The sequence below is a fragment of the Rhopalosiphum padi genome, chromosome 3 (assembly GCF_020882245.1).
Source record: "Rhopalosiphum padi isolate XX-2018 chromosome 3, ASM2088224v1, whole genome shotgun sequence".
Taxonomy (NCBI): Eukaryota; Metazoa; Arthropoda; class Insecta; order Hemiptera; family Aphididae; genus Rhopalosiphum; species Rhopalosiphum padi.
This window is the reverse complement of record NC_083599.1, coordinates 45016147-45041362: the sequence shown is the minus strand read 5'-3', so window position 1 is coordinate 45041362 and position 25216 is coordinate 45016147. Positions and strand designations below refer to the sequence as shown.

Here is a 25216-nt window from a genome sequence, read left to right as displayed (position 1 = left end):
TAGTTAAATTATGTAACTTCGCCATATTTAAACTTAAAATATTTATAAATAAAAATTATGCTTATACATTTAAAATTTTTTGGTTTCAGTAAAATTACTGATGAAAAACTTTGTATTAAATTTTCAAGCCTTAGCTAGAAAATGTGCTTACTTAATACATTTTTACTTCCGAAAGAATTTGATTTTGACAATTTTTTTCTTAATTTAAACTCTTTAAATGCTTTTTAACATAAATTGTGCATATGTATTAGGAATATTTTTACATATGTAAGAACAACTTATGTAAATCTTGTATTACATTTTCAAGCATTTTAACCCAGCAAAAAATTGTTTATCATAATTTATAAAAAAAATATACTAAAAACAATTGAAATTCTCAAATATCTATAAATAACTCAAAAAGGGTAAAAATATTTTGAAAATAATCATGTAAAGAAATTGATCTATGATGTTATAAGCATTTGATGAACGATGAACATTTTGTAATAAGGATAATAGGGAAGGGTGTTGTAGTAAACCAACAAAATCTCTTTACTATTATACTTTTTATATTGATATTATATTTTTACAACTAGTTCGCTATGAGTTTGACAAAAGCGTAATGTTTACGAATTAGTTGATGTTTCATTTTTACGAATTCGCATAATATAGCACAATAATAGTTGTACTATTAAAAACAACCGAAGGATTTCTATTAGCATTTCTAATCTATTTTTGGCTTCTTTGATTCTCCACATTTATTCTTTACCGGGCATTTGTTCAGCTGAGACTTAGTATATATTATACAGGTCTTGATACGCTGTACGATTAGAATTAGTTTTACATCTCGAATTACAGAACTTAGTTGAGTCGTTGAGCTGCTTGTTATCCAAGTCCAGATCTAAAATATTAACTTAACTAATATCTCGGGCAGAGTTATTTCACTCTGTCCACAAATTTTACTAAAAGTATATTAAACACTTATATTATAAACAATCAAATTATTAACCTACCTCTGTTGTTCACTTTATTTCACCAATCCCAAGCTCCTCAACCGACCAGCATTTCCAGACAATTTAATACAAGTGTAGTGCAAGTACTTGAGGTTACTACAGTGTAAACCAAATATTCTAATATACTGTAAGTATCTTAAGTATCAACAATTATTTGATTTTTAATTGCAATAAAATATCAAAACTCATTTGAGGAATAGCTATTTTATAGATGAATATTCAATTTTGTAAAAATGTGTACATCAAATACTCATAAAAAATTAATTTGTCTCTTTCCGGTTGATTTGTTTTTTAAAATATAGATTCAAAATTTAATGAAGAAACTTGTATTCAATTCTTAATTTTTAAATAGAAAATAATTTAAATTTTTTTGAGATTTTATGAATTTTAAATTTAATAACTTATAAAAAATATTCATAATATGTACCTTAATTTTTCCCAATTTGATTAAAGCAACTTATAATTATTAATTCCTATTTGTGTCCAGATTTTATAAAAAAAATTGCAGTCAATAAACAAAAACAAAATATTTGGTGAAATTATTTTTATTTTGAATATTAATTTCTTATTTTACCTTTCATAATTAATTAATTGAAATAAAAAACAATAAATGTAAATATTCTTTAATTGTCTGTTATAATTATTAAATTAAATACATAATAATAGACAATATACTTATGTACTATTTTTAATATTAACATTATATTCGTAATTATTATAAATACCAATATCTTTTGTGAAAATATTCTATGTTCTAAGAATGTACAAGTTAGCAAAGCTACCCAGAGTTATGAGATATCCTCATTAACATATTTAAATAAATTTTAATGAAGTATTTAATTATTCATTTTTTAATTGATAATTATATTATTTTAAATGAATTTGAACTCTTCAATTAGTTAAACTGTTATTAATTATTATTACATGGTAAATGAGATTAACCTTAACTCTGTAATGAATCATTATTTAAGCATAATTTATGATTAAACAAATTATCAAAGAAATATAAGTACAAAGAATTTAAAAAAATTTATTCTTTGTATAGAAGCTTTTTATTATTCATATAGATCTTACAATTTAATTAAATATAATAATAAATTACAAATATTATGTGTTCAATATCCCACTTTTCCCAATTTTGTATCTGTTTTTGGATCAGAAGTAACTTCCTGCATAGCAACTATACATTCATTAATACATGTTTGAAGATCACGTAACCTATGCAGTTGTGCTAACCTCAATACTTTCATTGCATGTAGAACGGCTGCATCTTTGGACTCAATTTTATGACCTTTTACTTTTTCTAAAGGAAAAGCTTCTCCCTGTATAAATAAATATATTATAAAAAGTATCTATTAATTGTTATACATACATAATAAATTAATATACTTTAGGTAATATTGTTGATGGATTTTTTATTGCTTCTTCATTAAGCCTTTTAATTATAAATTTATGAATAGCTTCTAATGTAATTTTGTGATCTGGATGCTTGGAAACTTTTAGTAAATCTGCAAGTTTCTCAATACCTTCTTTGAAATCACTACTGTTAACTATAAAAATAATAATATTGAAAACTATAATATGATATATTTTAAAAATCGACTGGATTTATAGCTCACTAAAAGCTACTGAAAAGTAGCAAGAATTATTTCTCTAATCATTACTACTTTATAATAAACAGCTTATAATTACTCAGAAATGGAGTCACCAATAACTTTGTTGCTTAATTTAAAACTCAAAATTTTTTTTATTGATTACATAATAATTTTGTTTAAAAAAATACTTTGATGATAATATAATAATAATAATATATAATTAGTTAATTTGTGTTTAATAAAAATATCTTTTATTTAAAACTGGTTAATATAACTTCTTTAAATTTGTATACTGAGTAAAATAATGATTAAAGTAAGAATGTCAACGCACTATATTTGTTTACTTTCTTTGACCCATCTAAGACTAATCTTAAATTATTAGTTTTAGTATTAGAGTGAATTGACCTATAATCAAGTTTTCATTTAAGAACATTTTCTTGGTTTTTAGTGTTTTTACTATGCAATTTTTATATTTAAAAATGCGAATTATGAGTATATAAAATCTTTTTAAAATGCTATTAAGAACAATAACAATGTTTTTAACTTAAAATTGAATAATATGTCAATTCATTCTAGTACTAAAGCAAACCACACAAGATTGGTTTTGCTGGACACATATCTGCTATTAAATATTATCTGTGTGTGGCCAAGAGAAAATCAATTGTTTGCTGACATTTTGTTAAGAGGACGTCGCACCCGCATGTGTTGTCTCTGTCTTACACACGTACAATATAGTAAATTTTCATTCACCAGTTTTAATAGCATGCTTTTGTCTTTTATGATATTTTAATTTTTAGGTGAGTTATGAGTATGAAAACTATTGAATATTTGAAAATGCTCATAATTTACATCAAAATTAGAATATCATACAAATCAACGAGAGAATACAGATATTAATCTTACCTAAAAGTTTGATAATTGGTCAATTGACTCTAATATCAAAACTAAAAGCATGCTATTGAAACTGGTGAATGAAAATTTACTATGTTGTTGTATGTGTGTAAGACTACGGTTAGTTTTTATTTAATAATAATTATGAAAACTATACTACAATTAATTTAAGATAATTATTATTTTATAATATAAGATAACTTTATAAAAAATAGTACTTAAATTAAATGGTTACCGTCAAGATTGTCAATTGGGTTATCGGATGGTATAATCATTGGAACATCAGCAGAAACTTCTAGTGTTTTTTTTGTTTCAGAATCAAATTTATTTTCTAAAATAATTATAAACAGAAGCACTTAATATGTAAGAATATCAAACAATTTATATAATTATAAATATTAGGTTTATATTTACTTTCTTTATTGTATGTTAGTCGAACTGCCAAACCTAATAACCATTCCAACTGATCTATTGCTTCAGTAGTTTTAATTGGACTAGAACATGATACACAATAGTTTTTAAATACTATATCCCAAGAAGGGGAATCAATATTCTGTAACTCTTTCCGTTTTTCTGGTTCATAAGTATGTAATATGTTTTCCTCCAACCACACAATTAACATCCGAAAACTTTTTTGATCTAAATTCAGTAATAAATTTAATTAAAATTGGTTATTTCTAATATTTTAATTTAGTTTTATTCAATCATAATTAAGTCACTAAATTATACTATAGTCCAATTTTTTTTAGTCATGTTCTTAAGTAATATTTGTCTAGGTATTTGTTAATATAAATAGGTATTGAACAAGTAATATATATTTTATAAACATTATATATAATAGTAAATTCTCCTAAGTCATTATATAAAATTATTAAAAACAAAATTTAAACAAAAAATCTTAAAATGATAAAAATGTTAACACATTAAAAAAAAATATTAATACTTGTATAGAAATTTGCTTAAATAAAAAATACAAGTTATAATAAAATTGTAAATTAAGTTTTAGTATCAATTATAATTAATTTTTAAAATGTGCTAGCACTTACTTTAGTTTAAATGACACAATCTTAACTTAATCCTATCCTTAACCAACAAAAACCTTAAATTTGTGTTTTAATTATAAGAACATTAATTTGATATTTGATTTAAATAAAAAAAATTACTCAATAATATATCTAATAATTAACAAAAATTTCACATGTATTAATCACATAACATGTATCTAGTTCTAGTATCTACCAAATCTAATGAAAATCATAACTAGTTCTGTCAGAACATAAATAATTAACACAAGTTATAGTATTAATATAAAGAATAGTTTACCATTCGCATCAAACACTGCAGCCAACGGATAACCTACGGCTTTCACCTTGTTGATAGACATTCCAAATCAGGATTCAATAGATTTAACACTATATGATTATATAATCATCAACAAAATTTTAAGGTTTTAAAAATCTGTTTATAGTCAAAACTAAAAAAATCAAATTTTCCCCTTTAGTAGCTATGTATTAACTTTAGCTAACACATTGGTAATGTGAAGTGATAACATTTTATCAATTACAAATTTTCATTCATGATTGTAATATTTGTGCGGGAGTTCAAATTATTATTATCAAAAACATAATATAACGCATCCATTGTGGAGGCCAATAATGTTGGTGATAATAAATAATAATCGTTAGTTGACTGGCAATAGATATTATATAAATCATAAATCATAATATAAAAACAATTTAATCATCCACCAAGGGCCGTTTTACAATGTCCTGTTAATCTTAACGGACACTTAAGCCGGCAGAATTCTGCCGGTAATAAAATCTGTTATCAGCCGATTAGCGTTAACCGGCACTTAACCGGATAATTGTAATGGCTCTAAACAGTTACTAAAAAAAATGTGCAGGTTTTTTATTATTTATTGTGTTAATGTGTTACAACTTACAATTGTAAGTACAGAATTACAATGTAAATAACTGCCATTTACGAGTCAATCACAATTTTCAAACAAATTATGTTATGTAGTAGGTATAGCTTAGGATAGACAAAATTTTATTGTTCCGTCATTTTCAACATAAAAATGCTAAAATGAAAAAAAAATTGCTTTATGCCATTCAATTAAAGCTTTTACAATTCTATAATTGTAATTATTAACATATTTAGTATAATCTACAGTTCGTTGGACTAACCGATTATAATAATGACCACATTTATAAAGATACAAATTGGAACCCATACTCTGCAAATTAATTGTTTATATAGTATAAAAAAAACAAAAATGTTCCATTGAGTGGTTAATTAAGCTTCCCTTTTGCTTAGATGGGCGGTTGCAAGAAGAATAGCAAGAACCTTGCAACCATTTAAAGATTAAAATATTGATGATTTTTTAAATGATTTGAAAGTAAACGTTTGTTATTAATTAATATGGTAAAAGAAATAATATTTTTTTATACAATTTAAAAAAAAAATGTTGTCGACGGGTACGATACCTATATCATGATTTCGTGAATCACGATAATAATGTAATGTACTTATTATAATTTTAATATATAATAATTAATATTACGTTCAGTAAAATTAACAATTATTCATAAACCGGGGATCCCCCCTCTCGTGACCCGTACCATAAATGTTTAATAAGATCTGCTTATTAGTCATTAGATAACCATATGTTTTAGATATAATAACAAAAAAAAAAAAAAAATGTGAAGTGAACAGTCGAACATGCTTACACTGAAATACTGAATGCTGATATCGCATTATCGTTGCGACTATAATATTAACTATAGTAATTTACTCGTTTCATACTACAAATTCGCCAGACCAAACCGGTGTCGTTTGCTGCAATCACAGTTTATTGCAGTTGGCTGCAATATAATTTTTTATATTTTATTATTTTTTCATGATTTGTCTCATAAATGTACACATCGGCAAAATATTTTTCCCATAGAAGAATGCGTACTGTATATGTACTTAGTAAAAAAAACTCACCAACAAAAAATAAATTTCGTTGTATCTGTCAACCTACAGTCTCTAAAAGGAGTAACTATATTAGAATAAAAAATCGAACAGCTAATCGAGTATTATTTCTATATATTTCTATATTGTTCTATGATATTAGTGTCCTGTATTGGCTGTAATTAAGATTCCACCTTTGGGTGTAGCGCTTAGATCATAATATACTAGTTACTAGACACTAGTACTATGTTTTATGTGTATCTATCGTATTCGTATCATTTTCGAGCCGTCGTGCCGTCGTGGTGAGTAAAAATCGTGACAGCGGCACTACTGTAGGCCAGTAGATGCTATCGGAACACTAGGAACATTATAATATTAGTAATCACTTATACATTTATAATACATTGCTTAACTGTACATAGTATATTATTTTATAAAATAACTATAATATTAATACACTACAGGATATAGCATAATATTATCATATACTAATGTAATATTTACACTGTAATGTTATCGTTTTCCATTTTTGTACCTCCATCACCATCATTGCTTGCATTACCATTACCGTAACCATAATACCTATATAATATCAATACGCGTCATTGTCGTATGATAAAGCACACTAATTCTTATCAGTAAATGTGTACGTAGTTGTAGTCGGGGAACAGAATAGATATTATACACATCAAATATGTATATAATTTATTTACGAACGTCGGCGGCATGACCTCATGACAAGCACGTTGATTTGTTTTTTTTTTCATTTTTTTCTCATTTCGCATTTCTTGATATTTTATTTGCTCCCGTAGTGCCTAAGCGGTTTCTCTCTCGTAGTCTCGCCTGTCTTCATTTTACAGTCATCTGTTGGTCGCAGCGCCGCGGTTATAATACTCTCGATTATCATTTTGTTTGAAGTTTCCACCGTCGTTTAAGACGCGCTCGCGTCGTCAATAATAATAATATTTACCGCCATCGTCGTCATCGTCATTATTATTATTATTATTGTTATTACTATTGTATTGTGTAGTAGTATTAGTAGCAGCAGCGGCAGCAGTTGGTCGTGTAGAATCGAAGCCGAAGTCAAACAATAATAGCCGAAGACAATTTTGCGGAACATACCCTTGTGTTATCTGCGCTTACTTGTTTAGAGGTAACAGTATTATATTGTTATCGATTTAAACGTGAACAAAAGAGATTTCGATGCGATGATTTTTTCGTTTGCCCGGTGACTTAAAGTACGCCAACAATGGATAAGAACGTTGTGTCCGAGGACGACATCAGTTCGTTGATCGGACATTTCGCAAAAGAGACGTTCAAATGCACCAACAGCGATTCATTTGTAAGTACACAAACTACCTGTTTCATTCATTTATTCTCATAATATTGTTATACATAGTCATTGTTTTTGTATTCACAATAGTTATTTTGATAATCTGAGGATATAAGAACAACAGTTCAATTTAATCTTTATTGTATTTAATTTTGGTTATTGGATTCCTGCCAAATCACAATAAGGAAAAATGTATATAATTGCTCTATTCATTCATTGTCTTAATTATATCATAATAATATAATGATTTGTTTTTGTCAGCATTAGTATGTTTAAAAAATTGCTACCCTAAGTATTTAATGTTTTATTTTATTTATCTTGAAAAATATTAAATCATTTTTGTAACCAGTATAGCTGGCCTCAGTACGACCTTTAAAATGACCTGATATTAAACATTAGCCAATACTGATACACATTTTTATCATTGCTTGTGTAGGCAATTTTATATTTTAATAACTTGATTGCATATTAGATATATGATAAATAATATTTAATTATCATAAATAACATATTTTATTTGTAACTAAATTTATCATGATTTATTATGCAAGATAAAAAAAATGTAACTTTGTTAAGGGAATTATAAATTAATGTAGTTACTAGTTTTTTAAATTTATTTATATAATTATTAGTCTTCCAATTTAAAATATAATATAAATAATTAAATTTATCATTTTATTGTATGCATTTAGCCCAGAATTTCAAGATAATTTCTTATCAATAGTATTTTAATAATATCCACTGTGATACAGATTTTGTAAATGTGTTTTTGAATTGTTTATTTCAGATTCTAAATAGAGTGATGAATGTATTGATTTTACAATGATATACGTTTTTCTTTTTACATATTTTTTTTTTTTGTGTCTGTCATCACGTTTTGGAGTAGTAATAGTGCTTTGATTTTTAACCTCAGCCCCTCTATGAAAAGGAAAATTCACCTAGTTGGTACTTTGGAAGGGGGGGGGGGGGTCAAAAGTATTTCCAGTAGTTTTCAAAAGCATCAAGGAAAAATCCTAAAAAAGTAATAGAAAAATGGGAATTTTTACACATAGTCAGTTTTTGACAAAATCGATATTTTATTTTACCTCAAAAACAAATCATTATAAATACTTGAAATTTTCACCAAATGTTTATATTAGCGTTATCTATTTACGATTAAATTTTCCAAATATTTTGACTTTTTTAAGCTATTTATGGACTATTTAAATTTTTGATTTTTGATTTTTCTATGTTTTTTTTTTTTGAAATGCCAATAAAACAAATTTGCCATTCCAAAAAATCTTTAAAATTTAATAGAAGGTTTAATAATAATATAAACAAAGCGGATGGCACCCGTTTCCCCAGATACTTGTTTCTACTAAAACCATTTTAGTAGTTTTCAAATTAAGTTGGCAATGATTTTTAAATAATATAACACATATTATTCTTAACTATTTCTAAAAAAAGTTATAGGAAATTTTTTTATAAAATACATATTTAATTATACATTATCACAGTTATAGTACAAATTACTAGGGCTGGGATTTTGATGCAAAGGCATATTTTTTTCTGGTGTTTTGAAACGTTGCACGTTGGTCCATAAGTATAAAATGTGTTTTGGGTGATCGTTTCACTCATATATCAATAAAAACTTTTATTTTAACTCTCCATCAATCATTAGCTGGTTAAATATTATTTGTAATGACATCCAGGTTGAAACATAATATATCAAAATGAATAGCGTTGAAATTCCTAAAAGATAAAAAAACGAAGGAAAGATTAGAATACAACAAAAAACAAATACTTTTATATAGATCCGTCCAAATTACTAGGTATAAGCTTTTAAAAAGCATGTGTAGAAATTTAAAAAATAATGTTTTGTAAATGTATTTTGTGATGACTTTCAGTGAATTTTGGTAAAAAAATAATATACCTAGTGTAAATTGTCTAATGCTTTTTTTTTTTGTATTATAACTGTAATAATGTATAATTAAGTATGTATTTTATAAAAACTTTTCCTATGACTTTTTTTAAAAATAATCTATGTATTATATTATTTAAAAATTATTGTCAACTTGATTTGAAAACGACTAAAATGGCTTTGGTTGAAATGGGAAAGGTTGATTTTGGGCGAAACGGGCCGTGCCCAACAAAGCGATACCCAATTGCCCACCTTTTTTTAATTAATTGTTTTTAAATATCTGCTTAATTTTTTTAGGGTTTTGATGTTATGGAAAAATGTTTAAATCTATTACGCTTGGACTACAAATTTATGGTAAGATAAATTCCCTTTATTACCTATAATAAATATATTGAATTTGGATACATATCATATTCGTGTACATAAGTCATGTAATATGTTACTTATATATTTAACTATAGGATTTATGTCATAAAAAATTAAGAAAACTTATAAATACCTTAAAATTGTAAAATAATAAACTACAAATAATACTAATAATTACTACTTGTAATTGCATCAAAATTATTAGGCATACAAAATCTTATATGCATTATAATATAGTAATATATTATTTTAGTTATTTAGTATAATAATTTGGTAATCTGATGATGCTGAATTTTGTTTATTTGTATTCAGTTATCATCATAGGCGCAACTAAGGGGGGGATCTTGGGTGGGCTTAGCCCACCCAGTTATATATGTTATCAATACTAGTGATGTAGGGGCAAAGCCTCCACGGGTTGCTGATATCAATTTAGCCTACCCAGAAATAGAGCTCTATTTGCGCCTATGATGATCATAAAAGTTAAGAACCCAGGTTGATATGTATTGCCTGACGCCTGTTGACTATTGAACTCAATTAGTTGAATGAAATTTTAAATAAGATTATTTTTTTAAGTTAATTTGTTTAATTACGTTAGTAATAGAATATAATATACAAAATCCTGTGCGAATCTTGAAGTACACTTTTTTATGTATAGGCCTTATAATAATACACTAAAAATGGTGATATCTCTTGAAAAAATATGTGCGTGCACTGATTGGATGTTATTGTATTACATAGCACATGCACATTAGTTAGTACAATATTATATTATATTTTCACAAAATAATCATTTGCATCAATTGTTATATTTTATTGAAGATAAATATATATGATATATGTAAGGTCTATATCTTAATGTTACACATAATAAAACAAATATATACAATAATTAATAAGATGAGATATTTAAAAAATATATATCTATATATATATATATATATGTATATAAATAGGTAGCTTATAGTTCCAAGCTACACAATGCTATGCATTGAACTTGGATACAAAATAGCGATCACTGATACATGAACACTGGAACACATACTGATTTTTAATTGTTTGTATAGTATTGAATCTAGATGATTTAAATTTTTAATTGTTCAATTATTGATAGCAATTTTGTATATTAACCAACAAAGTCACTTCTTAAGTAAATATCATTTTTATTGGAAAATAAATATTTTAGGACTGGTTCAATGTGTAATCTACTGATAACCTATATTATAAAATTTAGTACTTAAATAATATCTATATAATGATTTAATAAAAAAAAAAAAATGAATTCTTATACAACAATGGGATATTTATACAGAAATATAATTGTGGATGAAGTTATGAGTGTTGAATATTTAATTATAAAAACCTTTTAATTAACAATAACCATAATAATATGATTTGCTCAAATGAAAATATTGATGGCATCATACATGGTGGATAATTACTTGTAACAACAAAGACCATTTACTCATCATTGGTCGCGTAGTGCGAGATTCTCCCACCATAATATTATTTTTGTCACAACTGTCTTTTATATCAATTTATTGCATAGGAGTTATGCTATACCTTATCAGATACATTTAATCTAAAAATTCATTGGCATTAACCAAAATTATAATTAATTATCTATTGTCAGTATCCTTCTAATGCGACTTGTAAACATACGGTGAGAGATATTTTTTATATTTGATTCTTTATTATTATAAATAATTTGTCATGTTCAATTCCAATTTTCAAAAAAAATATACTATAACCATATGTGATTCCTGTATTTGTAATACACAAATTCTAGAAGAAAACATTTAATTTCTTTATTTTTTTGTAATAATGGTAATAATGATGTTAATGCTCAATTCATATTGTTATGTGTAATGTATTATGTATAAAAGAAAATATTAATACTGAAATATATTATAATATAGTTTATAAGTGCTTATAACTGAATAGTGAATACAAATTACATTATAAATATGTTTTGGTAGTATGTAACATTTTATGATATACTAAAAACATTGAGAGAATCTTAACACACGATCAAAGGAGTAAAATAAAAAATTTGACCAATGACAGGTTAATAAAAGACATTTGAATAGTACTTAAAAAATATTGTTACTGAAATGTATTAGAAAAGTATGTCAGATATCTCAGTTATTTTATGCAGGAAATCCATTATTTACTTATATATGCTTATATAGGTATCAATAGTAAATGTTTAGAGTTAACTAATAGACATAATACAAAGTTTAAGGTACTAGATATATATATTATTAACTAAAAAAGAATGGTGGCATGCCATATTTATTTAAACTCAGTTACTTGGTTTAAAATATTCCTTTACAATATACACTTAAAAAACAGATTTTTTAAGTACATTACTATTTTAAGTAGTATTTATAAGAAGTTGGGTGATAGATCCCACATCAAACTATAAATTTATCAGTAAATAACACATTGGATAAGCCATATTTTTTTCAAAGCATTAATTAATCACGATATTGTTCATTAATATTACATTTATAAAATTTATAAAAATAATAAAATTCAAGAATGCACAAATAGACGACAATCGTTACATTACCTAATATTATTATTATAATAATAATTTTTGACTATCACTAAAAAATATGTAAATTCAAGAAGTAATGATATTTACATTGATATATTCATCATAATTGAGATAATATATATTAATTTGATGACAAATGTATTATTATAACAAACTTTGTATTAGTAAACATTTTATTTAAAACAATTAACCATTTTTGATTTAAATAATAATCCACATTAAAATATTTTGTTTATAATATTCAAAAGTTCTAATTAAAAATGTATTAATTATTTACATTATCTTAAATTTTAAATAATAATTATAATAAAGAAAAAATTAATAACGTTTTGAGGAAAAAGTAATATTTTTATCGAACAAGTTTTTTTATTGTAGCTAGTGTATCATAATTATATTACAGTAAATTATTACTTACATTTACATATTATAATGTGTTTAAAAGTGGCGACTTTCATTTGGGTGATTAACTCAAAATAACATATCCTTTGGGAAATTGTATACATAGTATTTGGACGAAATTTACACGGACCCCCAATTTATCTAATACATTGTTTGGACGAGCCAAGATATTTATGAAATTTATATAGAATTTATTATACATACGTTTTTGGAAGTAGTCTTCGAAGTATAAACAGGGAAATTGTGATATGTATTATTTAATTTAATAATATTCGATTTATTGTTTGGTGACACTAGAATACATTAGAACCACATTTTTTATTTGTGCACCAAAAACGTATTGTATTATTATTTTTTGAAATATTTGATTGACAAAATTTATATTTTTCAATTACTATAACTTCGTTATTTCTTTTAGAATTGAATTTGGTGTCAACTTTCGTATCCATTTTATTAGAAATTTATAACTATTAGAAATCTTTCATTCAATTTTAGATATTGTGACAACTATGACATACAAACTAAATAGTAAATATCATATCTATTCTATATTCTTATGTATAAAAATATAATCTTTATCTATAGCGCGTTTATCATCATAATAAATGTCATAATTCAGTATCTGATTAGATTAGATATGGGCAGATCATAAAAACCCACATGTTATGTCTCCGTCTTATAACAAATAAATTAGTAACAGATTATTGTTCACTACCTATATTTGTAAATTGGTTTTGATACTTATAATAATAGTAGTAATAATATTATTTAGTTGTAGTAAATATATAATAATTAGTGTATAGGTCACTTCCCTATTATTCAATAATTTATAAATTTGCCTAAATGATCGCTAAATTTTGAGTTATTAGCCCCCAATAAATAACACCCATTTAAAAGTGACTAAAAATTTTTTTTTTTTTAATAATAATAATAATAACTAAAACACAATTTGTTAAATATATTAGTGTTTATTGTTTGATGTAAATTGATGAATCATTTTTACTTGTAACAAAATAGTTTTGTCATTTTGATATTAAATTTAATGAAGTATTCAAATTGTTATTCTGCCTAACTATTTTTTCAGATTATTGATAACAGCAAAGGGCGTATAAATGAGCAATATCCACATAAAATACCAATTTTACAACATGAAAGATTTCCAAGAGGACCAAGAACTTCATCTAGTTCTGTTGATGACATTTCGCCAAAAGGGAATTGTAATCGGAAGAGAAATAGTTTAGGTGCACCTTCGCCTAGTAATCATTCGTCTCCAGAACCTTACGTACGATCTCAATCACCAAGGCTTAATAGCCCCAAAAAAAGTAGTGAAGTAGTTGGTACTGATGTAGTATTAATTGATACTTTGATCAATGAAGCCAAATTTGCACGTTGTCGCAACCGGTTTGTTGTGCCAGTCATACTATATCAAGGAAAATATATTTGCAGGTAAAATAATTTTTTTTTCAATTTAATTTATGTATTAATAAGTATAATAGTATATAATTAATTATAATTCTTAAGGTCTTCAACAATAGCAAGAATGACAGAAATAGGTCTTGGGACTGCAACAGCAAAAGGTCTGTCTTTTGAAGAATTCAGACAACTTGATAAAAAACGAAAATGTGATGTAGAATTACTTAACGCTTGGAAAGTAGGCACTATTATTGATTTAATGGTTGAAAATGAAAAGCAGAAATATTTATTTGCGTAAGTGTTCATTCAAAAAAAATATTTTATATGTTGTGTAATGGAGAATTTTATCTCGGTTGTATTTTATAACAAAATACCAATATTAACTTATGCTAAATATGCTAAATGTACCAACTGTCCTAGTAATTGGATAAAACTTTTAATAATATTTGAATTTGTCATGAAAATGTCACATAATGTTACTATTTTGAAATTTAACTATGACTCTTCAAAATTAGATTAATTGAGATTTAAATTTTGAATATAAACAGTTTTAAAATATTAATAATATTGAATAAATAAAAAAAAAAAAAACAAATAGTGTTAGAAAGAATATTTAAAATAAACTTTATGACAAATTTAAATATACATTCAGATGTTTTATTAGATAACTTAAGTTAATTAATACAATTGGTAAAAAATTGATATTTTTGTATTAAAAAAAGTAGGCAAAGTATCTAGCGGGTCACTGTTATGGGCGTGCCAAATTTGAATTCAATGATTCAATAATATTAAATACGAAAAAAGATTCTGAGCGGGGATTATATTTCAAATTATGTTTTTTATTATTTCTATTAGGTAAAGTAATTTAATTTACTGTTAGTAGTTGAATTAATTTTTTCCAAAAATATTGTAAATTTTAGTATTTTATTAATATTTAATTATTATAATAATATATATTATTTATATTCAATATTATATCAACTTATTAAATTCAAAATGTAATAAAATCTTTCTATAAAATACAGTAAAAGAGTGAAAATAGGTTCATAGTATAAATAAATGATATCTAAAAGTAAATCAAAAATGTCATCGTGTATAGTTATATTAATAATAATATAAAATATGTAAATGTTTTGATATCTCTAAAATTGTAACAAATTATTAATCAACATTATTTTTTTTTTTTAAAGTAATTTCATTGGATTTTGAATTTGAAAGGTCTATAGAAATTAATTGTCTATTTATCTAATCTATATTATATAGATTTTATTGTTCCTGTATGAATAACATATGAGAAATCTTGTATTAGTTTTTAAAATTTAAACTTAATATAATAAGAACATTTTTTTATGAATTTCTAATTATATAACATTATTTTATAATATTATAAAATAGTTAATAATTTTTGAAATTTTGACAAAAATTTCGTAAAAATTCTAACTTAAAACAAAATTTCATGCCTATAATAGCTCCAAAAGAATCAAAATATTTTTAAAATTGTATCGTATATAACTAATAATAATATAAACTTTTTGTAAACGTTTTAAGTATTCACGATTATTTGATTTTGATGATAAATTTTTTTATGTTATTCAATTTTTTAGATTTTCAATACAGCTATTTTGTTAATCATATTTTTAAAACAGTTCAATATATATATATATATATATATATAATTAAAATTAAATAAAAATTGACCAAGGATTAATTATGTTTTTAAATTTATTAGAAAAATAGTTATGTTACTTAACAATTTCGATTTGAATGCTGATTTATTTATGATAATCCGTAAATATATAATTATTAGTGTAGCTTTCAGTAACATTAAACGATTTTAATTTTTGATAATCGGTATTAAATAAACATTTAATTCATAATATTTAAAAAAAATTAATTGTTTCACATTTCAATAATTAAATACCTTTTTGCTTAACAATAATATACTATACTTTTTGAATTATAACAAAATATAGAAATCAATTTAGTCAAAGGTTAGTGGTTTAGCGTAAAAATTTCAGTTTTTTCTTAATATTTGATTTTTTCCTGATTAGAAATTTTATTAGTAATTTTTAATTTTGACTTTTCTATAGTACAAATTTAATCTAGTTTATTATTCTAAACCACTTTCGAAATTAAAAAATTGAAGTATTTTATAAAACTTAATTACTTATTGTGTAAACTGACTAAAAAAAAAAACCACCATTGTAAACTACATTAATTGCTCCGCTCAGAATCTAAAAAATGTAATATTAATATTCGTTGAATTTGTTATTGGGATGTACTATGTTTACAAAAGAAGAGTACTCCTTTATTTCTTTAACAGTTGGTATCAAATTCCTTTAAGTATATTATATTATTAATTATCTATGTATTATGTATAATCTTTATTCTTGTTTGATTTTCTGAGCTTAAACTGTTTCATTTATTATAATGTATCATTGAATATAAAATATTTAATAATTGTCTTTTTTAATTCATATGTTAAGTGTAACATCTTCAGAAAAAGTAGATGATACTCAAAAATATGCCGTGTTCCGTATTATACCTACACCATATCCGGGATGTGAATTTTTCCTCGATTTTAAGAAAAACAATTATAATTCTGAAGGATTAATGTTTGATTGGTCTGATCCATCTATTGATTCAACGCTTAATGTGAAACCTAATCCTGCTGTTGATCAGTTGGATATCCAATGGAGTAAATACAAGGTTAAATTTTATTGAATATTTATATATTTTAGATAAATAATAATCATTTTATTTCATCTAATTATTTGTATTATTAAAATTGACTACCTTGAGTATTATATTTGATACATAGTGTACTTACCCATATTGCCATCCAATTGTATCCAAACTTTCAATTTATCCCATGTATAAAGTTTGCTTTTCACAAAATTTACTTATAAATTGTATTTATTTTACATGTAATAAGAATTATCATATTTTGTACACATTTCAAAATCAATTTATTTCAAAACTTAGAACATATTCTATTTTAATATATCATGCATACATTTTAATTATCTATCCAATATTTAATTACTTAGAGAGTTTTTCTTGGACATGAACTTCATAAGACAAAAAAAAAATGCATTTATTATCAATTCTGTGAAGTATACTGATAACAAATAAATTAAATATAAATTACCAAAATCATATTTGTAATTATAAATATTGAGTTAAAGTAAAACAAATTACCTAGGTATGTAAAATTATGATTATTCCAGAACAAAGCAACGAGAAACAACATATTGTAATTTTTTGGGTGGTACTTTTATTTAGAATTTTTTGTCAGTTAATTTTCAAAAAAATCTGTGGATTCTCAATTTTTAGTTTGAAAATTGGGCTATCGAATTAAAATACAATATAAATTGGTATTAAACACTGTCAAATTTTTGGAAGATGTTGGTTCTGATAAACATTTTTGTAAAAATCAACCTTTACAATTTTTATTTTGCTGGTGCTTATATATATATTATGTCACTCAAAAGCACTGATTTGTTAGTTTTGCCTTTTCATAGCATGAACAGTATACAATTGCTCCATCACTTGTAAATGTGTCATTAGTAAACTCTTTTTAAATAATAATTTATTTTCAATTAAATCACTTTCGTTATTTAAAAAATTGAAAACTATATGTAAGATGTATACAAATACAAGACTAAATCCGACTGTGAGTACTATGATAAACGATTGTTGTATATCACTTCCTTACTTGTATTGTCTATTATTACCTACCTATATTCCACAATAGTTACATTACTATACATACTAATGTAATAACACAACTAGTTCTTGTCTAGATAATGTAAAATGTCATGTAATTTTGTTGTATAAATAAATTACATTTACCTAGTAATATTTTTAAAGATTTTCTTAAGTTAAAATTTAATTAATAATTAAAAAAATCTGTTTAATATGTATCAATTTACAAATATGTAATTATACTAAAATATATAAAAACATATTAATTGAAATGAGGCTTATTTCAATTAGTATGATCTTAATTATATACATTTTTCATCAGATTGAAAAATATCTCATTTTAATAAGAACATTTTTTCAAATAAAATCCGTTTCCCTAATTTTGATATTTAATTTAATACAATTTTACCTTATGACATTAAATAAATAAATATTGAATTTGGTGTTACAGGAGTGGGACTTACGGCAACTAACAGAAAACTACTTAAGTTTGATGTTAAAATATGTTTGGTGTTCATCAAAAGGTATATTAATCCATTGCATCAGTGGTTGGGATCGTACACCTATGTTTATATCGCTATTGAGAATGTCCTTATGGGCTGATGGTGTTATTCATAAATCATTGTCTCCTAGCCAGATTCTTTATTTAACACTTGGATATGACTGGTATTTATTCGGACATAACCTAGAAAATCGTCTTGAAAAAGGAGAAGATATAATGCATTTTTGTTTTCATTTCCTCAAATACATTTTTGGTGATGATTTCAAGACACCTAGTATGCCGTAAGTATGCAAGGCGATTTATTAATATTATCAAAAACCTAATTTTTAATTTTGTATTATATTAGTTCTGCTGTTACTGCACCAAGTAGTCCTAAATATTCTTCACACATGAGTGAATTTGATTTAACTGATTTGGATCAGTTAGATATTCGTTCACGAAATAATAGTAATGGCAGGTATGTAATTAATTTTTCAAATAGTATTTGAACAATTTAATAATTTAATATTTATTTTATAGTAATGAAGATTTAACTAATGGTAAATCTTATGATAGTTTGGATGATAATCATTCACAATTCGATTTTGAACAAACGCCTAAACTAAAATCAATAAAAAAACCAGCAGAGAAGTTTTTCATAACAGAAACAATTTATGAAATGGAAGACATTGAGGACATTGATGATGATGATTTTATTATGTCTGATGAAGTAGAAACAAAACGGTACAAATGCTCATCTCCTCGCAGGCGGCATCGTTCAGTTAGATCCCCTGATTTGGATTTTGACTTTGACGATTGTGAAATCCCATCCAATTTAGATAGAACTATGCCAGTTGATATGCCTACATCACATAAAATAAGAACTTATTCAAATTCAAGCGAGACTGATGAGTGAGTATACAAAATAAAATAATTAAAATATTATTTATTATTTATCCTTGTCATGTTGTCAGATGGTCAATGGTAACTCAAACAGGTAGCCTGAATGGTAATGATTTATCTGAGAATAGATTTCGACCTATTTCATCGTAAGTTAAAGTATTATTTAAAATATTTGAATTTTCTATTTATTTGATTTGAATTTCATAGACGAGAAAACAGATTATCTGCTGTTCGAGAATTGTTCCATAAATGTTATAGTACATACGGTTACAAAACAGATGGCCCAGAAGGTATTCTTAGTAAACTATTGTTTTGATATTAGACCATATATATTTAAATTGCAGTTTATTTTTCATGGTACTATTTGCAAAGTTTATTGTGTAAAGGTTCAAATAGATTTTTATATAACATAAATAATATTTGACATGTATAATATTTTTTTTCTATTTAACTGAGCTGACTTATTTAATGCTTTTGTTCTAAATCAATTTGTATTATATTACAATCTGACATTATTGAGTAAAAAAAAAAAACCCAACCAATTATTCAATTTTAAGTTACATACCAATGTATATTATGTATTACTCAATTTTTATAAGGACTTTATATGGATAGAACAGCTTCTGCTATTATTGTTGTGTCCATAGCCCCTATAAATTCACATACAAATTTATTTATGCTCTTTTGTATAATTTAGTTAATTTATATTATTATATTTTTTCTAAATATTACTTCCCTTAGTTAACCATCACACCCAATAATATATTACCTTGTAAAGGAAAAATTTTTAATTTTTGTTTTATATATATACTTAACAATACAGGGAAAATGTGTCATAATATTTTCAAACATAAAATTAATCTTAATTTATTTTAGGTGCATATTTTTTTTTATGCATCCATGTTTTGTGTATTACCATAATATTTTATATTATATTGCAATAATTTGCAAATAAAGTAGTTTATTAAAATTAAATATACTTAAAACTAAAGGTATGTGGTAGTATAATCAGTTGTCTTTGACCAACATTTGTAATATCAGAATCATGTTTCATATTCCTAGTGTTGGTGAGTCAGATGAGTTAAACCTAATCTGAGATAATGGTGACTTAAGTTACAATTTTACCTTAATTTAATTATCAAGTACACAGAGCGTAAATGCTTTGCTCAACATTTGTCTTAAATACATCATACCAATTATAAATTGATAGGAATTGAGCATATTTTAAGGTACCCGTGTTTCATAATTTCAAAATTGTTTTTATTTGCATTCAACACAGTTTAAATTGCTATTACTTGGTACTGAGAACTTATTTTTAATCCATCTAATTAGTAATACATTAAGTAAAACCAATTTTCTATTAAGTTTACAATAATTTAAATAAAAATAAATTAATATTAATAATTAAATAACGGGCTCATATTTGTTCTTTGGTATACTTATATCAACTATAATAATTTATTTAATCTTTAAATGATTATAATTAAAGTGAGTATTGTATCGTTCAAATATATAAAATATGGGAGTCATTTGCACATTTTGGAATATGATTTTTCGTATTTGCTTAATTTTTCAAGATAAATGTGTTAGCTTAAAATTATTGGCTGTTCACCATTATCTTGGAGTCCTAAAAAATATCAGAAAATATAATATAGCTACTTAAAAAATATATCTTGTAAGATAAAAGTCAGTTGTAAAAATACTATAAATTATTTAAAATGCAGAATATAAAAAATATATTATAGGTAGTTACATAAAAAAAAAAGATTGAAGATGTATAGATTAATACATTTTTATGTAGACCAATACAAAAAGTCATACATTTGTATTAAGTAATCGAACCTTGATAAATTTCTAGCTCTATAACAGTTATTACCTGGCTAGTTTTATGTTATATATAAGTTATATCAGTTAGGATCTTTTTCTAATTAATTAGTGTGTTTAATTATTTGCTAGGGTGCTAGGAACCATACATGCAGGACTTTTGGAGTAAGGCTAAGGTCTAAGGAAAACCTTAAAGATCTTAAAGTGGTTCTAGTCTAGTATTAAATAAGTGTTAATATATGTCTCTTATGATATATCGCCTATCTGTGAAACTGAAAGTAAATTAATGCATAAATGGCAGTGATCACATATCAATTTTTATAGGCGTAAGCACGTATATCAACAATACTAGTATATCATAATAATTTCAGGTATATGAACTCAAGCATAACTAAATAAACAGGCATGCCAGTTTGATAACACTACAAACAAAATTTTCCTTAGACTTCGAACAAATGCTAAATTATTGAACACTATAATAATATACATTTTGTCCTATTGATATTGTTCTTTCCATTTCTGAAAAACCTAATGCAATGTTAGCGAAGATAAAATATTAGCTAATATATTTGTTTATTTAGTCATGAGTACAAGGTTAGCATACTGAATACTGTGTTTTCTAGGTCCTTCTAAATAGAAGAAAATAGGAATTAAACTATTTAAAAAAAAATCGATTATTGGGTTGATCCAACTATGTTGTTATACCATTAAAGCTAGATTTTGACATATTCATATTTATTTTGTATTAAAAATGATATAAGCTAAAAGTTGATCGATTTTGATTGAACTAATTTTAATCAAAGATGTGAGAAAAAAACAGTTTTAATGGATCATATTAATGGTTGCCATTTATAATTTAAAAACTTCCTAATATTTCACCATATATGATTTAGTTTTAATCAAATTAAAATCTTATCATTTTGCCAGTTACTTAGATCTGCATATTATAATACATTTTGTCCAACAATAATGACCTTAAATTTTAAACATTTACATAATTAAAAATAAATAAGTTAACATCTAAATGCTATTATGAAGTCACTTTTCAACCATGTATCTTTACATTTTGATATAACTTTATTTTCACTCAGGTGTTATGGTATAATTTAAATAATAATTTATAGATATAGATCATTACTATAATTTTAATATTTATTTAATAAATTTAAATATATACTAGATCAAATAAATCTATTTTATACTGATATATATTGGCTATTGTAATATATTTTGTTACACCATTTTGACTTACTCAACTATTTTCACAGTTTGACTTTTGTCTAGGAAAAATATATATTATGTTACATCTTATATATCAATTGTATAGAAAATATGAAACACAATTTTGATATTCAATGTTATTATCATTTTAGAAAAAGATACACTTAGTATTGTTACCACATTCCTTTACGTTTTAATTTATCATAATTTTTAGAGCTAGAGTTAAGAAAATTACTAGCAAGTAATGAAATTAGTGGGAATTAGAGTACATACATATTGTAATAGAATTTGTGTTTTTGTTACATTTTGATTAATTCATAACTGGTAATGTTGTACCACAAGTTTGGTAAAAACTTATGATGAAAGGATATAAATAAATCTGTGGGTTGTAATCTTGCAGCTAAAGAATATAATTTAATGTAATAATTTTTTTTATGTTGTACATATTATACATTTAGATATATATTATTATTATATTATATACTATAATTGTGTTTCAATAAAAACTATGTTGTTATAACATTAGGTTATATCATATTTCCCTGATTTATTTAAGTATAATCTCTTTGTCTTCATACAGTATATCGTATATTAAACATTTTAAAATCAAATGTGTACAAACTAATTTTACTCGGTTCATATTATGCATAGAATGACCAATAAAATTGAACAAACCGTTAATAGAATTTCTTTTTTACAAATAAAATAAATAGTTTATTTACTTTTTTTGAATATTTTGTTTAATTTTTCTTTAAAAAATAACCCTCAAAATAATCAATTTCAATTACTTTCAAAATTAAAGTTTGTGATGATAACCTCTCAAAGCCAATTTAATTATCCAACTAATCAGTATAGTAGGTTGTTTTTAATTTGTTTAGCATTGGCAGGACAATAAGAAATCGATATCAATAGTACTTTGTCCAAGTTTTTTTTAAAATAATTTTAAGATTATTAAAAAAAAATACTGATTTTTTCACAGATTAAACTAAATTAACTTGATTCTTTTTAGATACCTATTTTTATTTTAATATGTAATTCATTTTTAATTTATATTTTTTTATTTTGTAATTTTTATCAGAATTTATAAATTATGTTATTGGTAAAAAGTTTCTTGATCATTGAGTATCATTGAAAAACTTTCAGTAATTCAAAAAAAAAAAAATCACAAAACCATACAATACTAATCTTATTTATCCAGACTACCGACTTCTATTGCATAATCAATAATTCATTTTTAATATAATACTTATTTATCTTAACTTATAGTAACAAAATATCAAACATATAATTAATAATTTTAGTCATTAAGATAAATTTTTAAACTCAATTAAAAAAATGCATTGTATTTAATTTAGGTTAACCAAGTTGATACAAACGTAAAATTTTATATTGTAAAAATAAAAACTAATTGTTTATTATAATAATTCCAATTTTTATTTGATTTCTAACTGAAATGTAAAATAATGTTAGTTAATGAAATTGTGTGGCCTACTTAAAATATTATAAAAACTTACTTAAAAAATATTTCTTTATTAAAAATATGAAAATGTATTTTATAATGTTAAAAATGATTAATGAATGCTTATTAATATTTTATATTATAAATGGTTTCCTTGCAAGTAACTGTCAGTCAATATGAAATACCACGACTGACTTTGGTTTGATAAAATCATGTTATTTGATCAAGTTTTTTTATTTTATGTAAATTTTGAATATTCATAAATATGTAAAGATAAAATGTAATTTAATTTTACATTGTACATCATCAATGATCCAATATATAAAGAATTTGTTTTTTTTTTTTTTTTTATCAGTTATATAAGCTGATATGTATGACAGCAATATTGGTGAATCTAATAACCTGTCACATTTCTTGCTTAAATGTGAATTTAACTTTAACAGGTATAAGTCTTAAGTTATAGTTATAAGAAAAAAATCATAATAGGCTGTTTTAAGAATTTTATAATTACAGTTAATATATTGTTAAGTTCTGAAATTTACATGACTGTTTACTTAACTTATATTAACATAATATTATTCAATATAAAAAATAAATAGGTTTTTATACATTAAAATATGTTATGATATGTAAGATATTAAGAATGTATTGTTTTTTTTTTGGAGGGGGGGGATTTCAAAATTTACAAAATTAAATGTACTTAATATTACTTTTTTAAACTATTCATGGTCTTGAACTGCACACTTAATTTATTGTGACTAATTAATTTTAAAATTGACCTATTTGTTATATGCAAATAGCATTAATTAACATCAAAATTGCAACAAACACGGACACCAAAATTGTTTAAATTGGACTTAAATAACTGTGTTCATAGAATTAAGAAGTACTTAATATTTGTATTCTTGTAATATTAGCTTAATGACTGGCAGGTTATAGATGTATGCCTCATGTTGTTATTACTTGTATGTGCAAACTGTCAGATTTCCAAATTAGTTTAAACTGGTATATGGTAAACACTGATGAATAATTGTGTTAAGATTGTTTTTATGTAATTTCCTTTTATTGTTAATGTTATAAAATGTATCAATTTTTGTAACATTTCATAATAATTTATCTTCTGAAAAATTAATAAGTGTGTTTTATTTTTTCTGAATGTGGTATTCAGCTTAACATTAATTTCTCAGTTCAAGATTTCAATGTTAATTCAAGACTA

General features: G+C 24.1%; 2 protein-coding genes across 2 annotated transcripts; one reads left to right on the top strand and one right to left on the bottom strand.

Annotated features, from left to right (window-relative positions):
* Nucleotides 1–1996: 1996 nt before the first annotated feature.
* Nucleotides 1997–5026, bottom strand: LOC132928039 (RNA transcription, translation and transport factor protein). The gene is made up of 5 exons (XM_060992598.1): nt 4802–5026; nt 3893–4117; nt 3714–3809; nt 2382–2542; nt 1997–2314 (listed from the first exon to the last, which is right to left on the bottom strand). The coding sequence occupies exons 1-5, from the start codon at nt 4860–4862 to the stop codon at nt 2108–2110; spliced, it is 750 nt and encodes a 249-aa protein (XP_060848581.1). The 5' UTR covers nt 4863–5026; the 3' UTR covers nt 1997–2107.
* A 2063-nt stretch (nt 5027–7089) lies between these two features.
* LOC132928036 (myotubularin-related protein 14) lies at nt 7090–25135 on the top strand. The gene is made up of 10 exons (XM_060992592.1): nt 7090–7775; nt 9964–10020; nt 14076–14437; nt 14513–14698; nt 16891–17113; nt 18564–18895; nt 18961–19071; nt 19134–19505; nt 19568–19642; nt 19704–25135. Exons 1-10 carry the CDS (start codon nt 7683–7685, stop codon nt 19810–19812), a joined length of 1920 nt encoding a protein of 639 aa, XP_060848575.1. The 5' UTR covers nt 7090–7682; the 3' UTR covers nt 19813–25135.
* The last annotated feature ends 81 nt before the right edge of the window (nt 25136–25216 follow it).

What these genes read in the sequence shown, in the direction of transcription:
- LOC132928036 (XM_060992592.1), top strand. Translation starts at nt 7,683, where the DNA reads ATGGATAAGAACGTTGTGTCCGAGGACGACATCAGTTCGTTGATCGGA. An exon ending in AAGCAGAAATATTTATTTGC is followed by an intron (nt 14,699 to 16,890) that starts GTAAGTGTTCAT and finishes TCATATGTTAAG; the next exon opens with TGTAACATCTTCAGAAAAAG. An exon ending in AATTCAAGCGAGACTGATGA is followed by an intron (nt 19,506 to 19,567) that starts GTGAGTATACAA and finishes TCATGTTGTCAG; the next exon opens with ATGGTCAATGGTAACTCAAA.
- LOC132928039 (XM_060992598.1), bottom strand. Translation starts at nt 4,862, where the DNA reads ATGTCTATCAACAAGGTGAAAGCCGTAGGTTATCCGTTGGCTGCAGTG. An exon ending in TGCAGTGTTTGATGCGAATG is followed by an intron (nt 4,118 to 4,801) that starts GTAAACTATTCT and finishes TACTGAATTTAG; the next exon opens with ATCAAAAAAGTTTTCGGATG. An exon ending in CCCAATTGACAATCTTGACG is followed by an intron (nt 2,543 to 3,713) that starts GTAACCATTTAA and finishes TTATTTTTATAG; the next exon opens with TTAACAGTAGTGATTTCAAA.